The following is an 8,514-nucleotide window of genomic DNA, read 5'->3' on the forward strand; positions in this document are numbered from 1 at the left end:
TCCATAAATGTCCCCGCACAGTGTAGTATGCAGTCTGCATTGCCAGTTACTATACTATACTTACTTATATATTTATACCCAGAGGCGACGATCTGGAGTATGCATATGCTTGGACCAGGGATAAGGCCGGCTTTGGCTGTTTTCAGCATCTTGTCAGGGTCCTCGTCTGTAAGCTGCTTTGAGTCTTAACAGCACTTTCTCCAAAGCATGGACGATACCAGAGCGTTGGAGGCAATTTACCAAGTCGTTTTAAGCACAAGAGATACTAACACATTCAAACGTGCGCACACACAAACACTTTAAGTGTGTGTGCTGCTCCGCCATCCCGCATACTCTCTTACCATAGGAATGTGTGTGTTTGTGTGTTTGGGTATCTGTTGGTGGCGGGATGTTTGTGTATATGTCTGTATGTGTGTGTGTGTGTGTGTGTTTGTGTGTGTGTTTGTGTGTATTTTCTGCCCATACTGTGTTAATCAGTGTGAGCTGTATTGGGTAATCTCTTCCTCCGGGCTGTTCTAAACTCTGCTCACACCTCGGTCCGTTCCCAGATGGAGCTGGATGTTGTTTGTTGTTGTTTTGGTTGTTTTTTTGTTGTTGTTTTTTTTTCTCTCCGAGAAGCAGACTGCAGCCATGACAGTCTGGCTGAGATGCCAGTGTAACAGCCACACAAGCCTATTTGATCTGCTTCCTTTCTTTGGAGATTGCTCTTGGCTGCTGGAACAGCCTGCCTTAACATTAGGGTTTTATCTAGTCTAAATCTGTTTTATTTCTTGCCAAATTTAGTTACAAAAAAATTGCCAGATACTGTGTTTTTCTTTTTCTTTTTTTGCTAGATTATCATCAGCATATGTCCAATAATGAAATGTACTCACAGGCTAGTGTGCTTTTACACACATTTGTGTATATCTGTCTAGGTAAAAGACCTATGTTGTCAAAGGGTAGGGAGTGTAGGGTAGCAATGCTAGTACAAGCCCAAAGAATACAGTTTCATTTGCTACCATTTCAATTTCATTTTATTGAATGAAAAAATTGAAAACATATTCAAGGGGAGATTACCTTCTGGTATCTGATTCAAAGACTTGTACTGCATCAGTAGGCCACTTGTGTTATGATAGTCTACATGTTCATAGTCTCATGGTTATTATTAAAAACAAAAATATTCAGATGCTCTGAATGTTCGGTTCACAATGCATAGGGCATGCGTCCGTTTGCCATCAATGTAGCAAGCTCTTTATTTATTTTAAACCCACATTTACAATTACATAGTTGTTGTTTCATTAACTTTGGCTAGCTGTCTTTGACGTGCCTGTTGCCTTTTACGCTATCGATTGTATTTCTCTCCCATAATTTTATCCGAAAATCAAGCGCACTGGATTTCCGCTTTCCTTACTAAATTCCACAATTCTGTCTAAGGAAATCATAGGACTCTACTTTTATTACAGAAGTGTACTGTATATCTGGGATACTGTTAGTGTCAGTCTCCGTCTATCCCTCTGTTCCTCTCCCTCTTCTCCCCCCTCTCTTTCTCTCTTTCTATTTCTCTCTCTCTCTCTCTGTCTGTCATTCTCTGGGCTTTCCTCTGTTTTCCCCCCTTTGTTCTTCTTTTCTTCTGCCCATTTTCTGTGTTTATTTTTCATTCAATTGCCATCTTTGCCTTTCTGTAATGAAGACCACTGTGCTTGCCAACACAGTATTTTCCCTCCGTCTCTCTCTCTCTCTCTCTCTCTCTCTCTCTCTCTCTCTCTCTCTCTCTCTCTCTCTCTCTCTCTCTCTCTCTCTCTCTCTGTCTCTCTCTCTCTTTGTCTGCCCCAACCCAGCCCAAAATGATTGTGTAACACAACTAGAGGAGTCATTAGTTTGCCCTGGCCCCAGATGTCCGCACCGGTGTGGGCACAGATGTTCATCAAAGCCATGTCGGCACCTAGCCACGGACCCCGCCGGCCCCCACAGCAGTCTAAACCTTATGTTACCCAAGTCTCCCCCGAACCCTGCCAAAAATCACCAGAACAAGATCGCAGCAATTACGCCCCCAATCACCCCGCTGGCGTTCCATTGGCCACAGCATCGTTACCATAGCTGTACGGGCACGTTGGGCGCGCATAATTAAGACATTTCATCAAAACCACATTTAAGGCCTATTCTGTTGTCTTTTTTACAGTCCCAGACGACGTTAGGTTAGGGGAGGATGTAAAACGGCACTCGAAATGTTATCCAGATGCCCTGGTATGGTTTCAATGACAAGCCCGGACTCTCAGTTAGACAAAACATCCCCTTCACCACCCCCCCACCCCCCACCCCCCTACCCCATCCACCCATCGTAGCTGGCAGCCCACACCGATGGTACCCATGTGTCTCTCCACACAAAGGACCAATCCTGAGTAAGACGCCGGGGGAGACAACTCTATTGTGTGTCTGGTTAGCCATGGCCAACCACTTCTCTAAAGACGGCCAGTGGACGACGTGAGGCGGCCAAACAACAGGATGTCGACACCGAGGGGTCCGGCCGGTGCCGCGGCTGTCATGTCGGTTGTCCGTTTTGTGTGTGTGTGTGTAACCTGTGGTGTAACCTAGGTGTGTGTGTGTGTTTTTTGTGGCTGGTGAGGTGACGTGACATGTCGTGTGTGTTTCTATGCTTGGTTTCTGACGCAGAAAATGGGCATGTCGGAGGATGACAAGCGCAACTGCTGCCTGGTGGAGATCCAGGAGACGGAGGCCAAATACTACAAAACACTGGAGGACATCGACAAGGTGGGTGGAGAGAGGGAGAGAGAGAGAGAAAAGGGAGAGAGAGAGAGAGAAAGGGAGAGACAGAGACAGAGAGATGATTTCATTCTGAAAGCTCCTTTATTACAGTTTTCAAAAAGAAGAAACAACCATACATGGCACTACAAGATCAATTTGTCACAATATGCTAATATGGGAGGGTAGAAATCATCATTATTAGTCAAGAGATCCAGTGTTCTCCAGGAAATGTGCAAACTGCAATTTGTCATTTCCAACCACACACAACACACTATTGTAACTCCAGACTGCCTTAAACGGTTCAAGATCTTTCGTAGCTTTATAAATGCGAAAATCTATTCAAATCGAGGACTCACAACATTTTTTAAATTCATTACTATTCCAACACTAGACATTTGCTCAATTTTAATTTTGCGACTAACATAGATTATCATCTTTGCTTGTCTAAGCAAGAAATGTATCGCCTGACATTTGAAACGTTCCTTCTTCATTTATTTAAAACCCAAAATAAAAGTCTCCATTGAAAAGTTTGTATTAAAATTCATAAAAAGTTCCTGTAAAATAACAAACAGAGGCCTTAGCCTCACACATTGCATAAAAACATGAAAGAAAGTCTCCCTTAGAAAACAAAATGGACACTCTTGGCCCACGTCAGGATTCAAAATAGAAATAAAAACATTCACTGCAATTGCACCATGCAGTATTCTCCATTGTAAATCCCCCACTTCTTTTGGTTAACTGTGACTTGTAAAGTGTGTGTGTGTGAGAGAGAGAGAGAGATAGAGAGAGAGAGAGATTAATTGAAAGTGAGATTGGAAAATATGGACAGAGCCAAAGACAAGAGCTTGGAGAGATGATGTGAGGATATGGGAAATAAGGAAAGATGGAGATAAAACAGAAAGAGAGAGGAATGTTTTATGGATATAAAACCCTGCTGGACGTTTATTCTGTTTAATAGACAGAATTCATCCGATTCCCACAGACTGCTTGCCGTTCACTCTGTGTGTCTCTGATCTTTCTGCAGAAGACCAATAAACTTTATATCTTTATATCTCTTATTATAAGACTGATCTCATTAGACTGCTTTTTATCAGATTTCCATCACAAAAGTGAAGGAGGAGTAACGAGAGACGGCTGGAGAGGACTGAGAAAGAGAGATGTGTTAAAGAAATAAGAGAGAAGGAGAGCACACATGAAAGACACAGAGAGAGAGAGAGAGAAAGAGAGTTTTTTTTCTTCCTGTGGGATGGGAGGAGTGTGATGTCAGAGCAGAGTAATAGGCCTCTGAGGCCAGGCTGTGCGTGTGTGTGTGTGTGTGTGTGTGTGTGTGTGTGTGGGTGTGGGTGTGGGTGTGGGTGTGTGGGTGTGTGTGTGTGTGTGTGTGTGGGTGTGTGTGTGTGGGTGTGTGTGTGCGTGTGTGTTTGTGTGTGTGTGTGTGTGTGTGTGTGTGTGTGTGTGTGTGGTGTGTGTGTGTGTGTGTGTGTGTGTGTGTGTGTGTGTGTGTGTGTGTGTGTGTGTGTGTGTGTGTGTGTGTGTGTGTGTGTGTGTGAAATGTCAGCAGTGGGCAGGCAGAACCACAGGGAAACACAAATGTCAACAGCCCAGATCAATGTTATTGGCAGCTCCCCAGGGCCACACACACACACACACACACACCTACGCATACACACAGATACAAACAGCAACCCTTAATTAAAAATATACATTTACATGGTAACTGCTACACATGGCTAAACAAACAGTGATATTGGGTATGCTAGCTTATTCATAATAACACGCTACAATAAGAGTGTGTTTGGACACACACATAACAAACACACTGTTGATTAAAGTTGATCACGCTTGCACACTCAGACATAGTCTCTGTCTACTCTCTCTCTCTCTCTCTCTCTCTCTCTCTCTCTCGCTCTCTCTCTCTCTCTCTCTCTCTCTCTCTCTCTCTCTCTCTCTCTCTCTCTCTCTCTCTCTCTCTCTCTCTTCGGTCTCTCCTGACCCACCCACACACGGGCACATAATTAAAGAGACACACATTTGCATGCACTCTCCATCACATTAACTGTCCCTGTCTTCTCTCAGCTGCACCTACACACACACACACACACACACATCCTGCCCATCTATAGTAATGCACACACACTCACACACACACACAGACACACACAGACTCACACACACACGCACACACACTGCACAAATTAAACACATCTCCCTGTGCCCTAAGTAGATTAGTGGAGCAGACAAACGAGTGTAATACTATTGACGCACCCCGCTGTGAGGGACATGAATCTGTGCTGGGCCCGACCGCTCCCTTTATGGGCAGAGGTGTGCTCTGTTATTAGCTTAGCTAAGTAAACAAAAAGCCCCCCCAGCCCCACTCCCCCCCCCCCCCCCCCCCACCAATTACATGTTGACAATCAAACCTATGTCGTTCCCCCAAACCCCCCTAAACGCGCCTCCAGAGTGCCCATATGCAGCGTCCATCATTAGGGTTTAATTCCAGTGTATGGCGCTGTGCATCTATCATGATTAGGGTAATTTGAGGGGAGTGTGTGCTGCAGGTGCCTCATACCCATCCAGATGTCTTATGCATCTTCTACAGCCTGAGAGAAGGCAGGTGCCTCATGACCATCCATATGTCTTATGCATCTTCTACAGCCTGAGAGAAGGCAGGTGCCTCACACCCATCCAGATGTCTTATGCATCTTCTACAGCCTGAGAGAAGGCAGGTGCCTCACACCCATCCAGATGTCTTATGCATCTTCTACAGCCTGAGAGAAGGCAGGTGCCTCATGACCATCCATATGTCTTATGCATCTTCTACAGCCTGAGAGAAGGCAGGTGCCTCATGACCATCCATATGTCTTATGCATCTTCTACAGCCTGAGAGAAGGCAGCAGTATAAATGTAACTTTATGAGTATGCTAATATAAACATAAAAAAATATGGATATAAATGCAAGCCCTTGTCAGCCCAGAAATGTTTTGACAACTGTTTCTGTGAAACGTGTGAGGAGAATAGTCCTGACAGTGAATCTTATAGTTATCAATCGTGTATCATAGTTAATGTTCTTGACTATCCCTTCAAGAGCTTGATGAATCACCGCTGCAAATGAACTGTTTTGGGCCCAAAATGCTAAAAGGACCGCAACACAAGAGTTCCGTACCTGGAAAGTGAACAGCACTGTCGTTGAGTTCAGCTCCCTCTCTCTGATCTGGAATCAGCCGACGCCGGCTCCATCACCTCAGGCAGCCAATTTCCAAACCAGTGGCTGATTATTTCCCCCGCCGCCGCCAAGGCCAGGCTATCGCTTCGTGCTCGTCAGAGCAGCCGCAGCAACTCGCCGTGACTCCTCTAGTGCTGCTGACGCACAACGCGGCGGCCTGATTCACACGCTCTTCCGTCTCCACCGTCTCCCCCGAAGCACTCGCTCTCCTCTCATTGGCCTTCTCTGTCAGTTACAGAACTATAATAACTGACCAAAGATATAGTGGCACAGATAACAGCATTTATGAAGAATCGTTCAAATGTGGATACAAAATTGGCACAATTATTCTATTGGTACTGCTCTTCCAATAAAGATTGTTAGTCAACGCAAAAAAAACCTACCAGTAATAGTCATATTTAGATTTAAATTAAGCTTTTTTAACAGTTTGACAGACTTGAACATGCACCCTCGGGTGTCATGAGCTATGTGTTAAAAGTGTTTTTGTGCTAGAAACCGGAGTCGGGCATACAGGGGGCTGCTGTCCTGTTCATGTCAGGTGGATCCATGCATCTTGTAAGGGCTCCATAATGAGAGATGGACAGGTTGCTGCCCCCCTTGACTTGAATCACTGTCATTAGGCTACCATAGAAACGTCCTGTCCATGACTCATCGTGACAGCCTGTGTGTATCAGTGCCATGTCACCATCACTGGTGACGGCTCTCCAAATCTTTGATGCCGTGACAGCTTATTAGCATGCGACATAAGATCTGCAATTCTGAGAGCTATAATTACTGACCATTTTAACATGACAGTATGTAATCATTGGATGATGGTACGTAATGTCAGGGTATGCTATCTGCCAAGACATGTTTGTGACATGATTATTCCAGCCATATGTTGGGTAGAGAACTGTGCTGGATGGTCAGTATGGAATCAGGGTAGAGGGAGTTTATTTCTTCTTCTTTTAAGCACTGGGTATGCATGCATGCACACACACACACAAACACACACACACACACACACTCACACACACACACACACACACACACACACTTGTCTTAAGGGTCTGCTCTTGATCTCCCGACAGAACTACATGATCCCACTGAAGCAGGTGCTCAGCCCTCAGGACATGGAAGCTATCTTCGTCAACTTAGAGGTAAGTGCGTAAGTACACACACACACACACACACACACACACACACACACACACACACACACATAACTGGAGGAATGGTGGTTGAATATCACAGGTGCTGTGTTCTGCAGCTGTAGACTCATGCAGTGCATCAGTCTGTGAAGTTATTTTAGAGTCATTCAGGACGCACTCCAGACATCAGCAATGACGTAAAACACCACATTTAGACAAAAGTGGTTGCCAAGCGATGTGTGGACAGAAGGTGTTTGGAGGGAAATGAATGCTGTGAGACTTTGAATACAGACCCGGCTACGGCTACTTTAGTGCAGACTGAAAGATATTTCTCTGTAAGCGTCGCTTAAGAACAGACTTCAGATGAGTGTAGGAAGAATCATATGCCATGAGTTGTTACCATGTTAAACGTATGAAATCTAATCATGCACAGCTAGATTTAATTTTAGTTTAGGCTGGTAAGGTGTCGAAAATAATGAACACAATGAAAGACGTAGCATAATATTTACTGAACTGATCCCATAGCCAACATTAATAAATACAGTATTAAAATGGAATAAAGACTTTAATGGATTTGACACTATTTGCAGTTCGGTCATGATGAATCTAATGGCTTAGTCTTTAGGATTAATACAATGAACACTGTACATTCGTAAATCCTAATGCAAACCTGTGGCTGATTAAATGTTGAATGACTAGGGGATTCCAGAGAGGGGGTGTGTGTGTAAAGTGAGATTACGAGCGTAATGTAAGCCAGCTCAGCCTCACTCTGGTGCTGTGTGTGTGTGTGTGTGTGTGTGTGTCTCTCAGGAAGTGATCAAGGTCCACGCTGCTCTGCTGAAGGCCATCGACCTCAACATGATGAACGGGGGCAGCGGCCTGGGCACGATTTTCCAGGACTTCAAGGAAAGGTGAGGCCCCCATGCTGACTGCTGCCGGCGGGGGGGGGGGGGGTCGGTCTGGTCAATTGTGTGGCGGCAGATTGAATCAGGGTGACCAGATGAAAACACATCAAATGTGGGACGGGTAGTACGTCTGTGTGGGACAATGTGGGACATGTTACCAACGCTGAGAGGGTACCAAAAACTTTAATATAATGTCTATCTTACCAAACATTTGTATGATGCCTTCTTGGCTCACAAACACCTAGCCTGTACATTGTCCTCTGGTCAATTCCACAGCACACCAGATGGGCCATAAAAGATCCAGGCTACAGCCTGTGCTATAGGAAAGATATGATGAGCCATGAAGTCAACAGATAGCTTTTATCTTATCTGCAGAGAAGTTTGTGTACATCTGGTTTTTGTGACGTCGCAGGGGAGTTCACCAGCGCCACGTCTGCACAGTTTGATTGACAGCCATCACGGCCTCTTGATGACCACCTTCACTGCTACAAAAAGCTTCTCAGAAACGCTTGGC

General features: G+C 44.9%; 1 protein-coding gene across 1 annotated transcript in view; it reads left to right on the forward strand.

Annotated features, from left to right (window-relative positions):
- vav2 (vav 2 guanine nucleotide exchange factor) overlaps positions 1-8,514 on the forward strand; it is a gene marked incomplete at both ends in the record, with an annotated part of 223,560 nt that overhangs the window by 184,006 nt on the left and 31,040 nt on the right. The window contains 3 exons of the mRNA XM_080847528.1: positions 2,650-2,748; positions 7,036-7,104; positions 7,906-8,006. Of these exons, the coding sequence (XP_080703654.1) occupies positions 2,650-2,748; positions 7,036-7,104; positions 7,906-8,006 (269 nt within the window). The remainder of the gene's footprint in view (positions 1-2,649; positions 2,749-7,035; positions 7,105-7,905; positions 8,007-8,514) is intronic.

Source organism: Sprattus sprattus, assembly GCF_963457725.1.
Source record: "Sprattus sprattus genome assembly, chromosome: 11".
In the NCBI taxonomy this organism is placed as follows: Eukaryota; Metazoa; Chordata; class Actinopteri; order Clupeiformes; family Clupeidae; genus Sprattus; species Sprattus sprattus.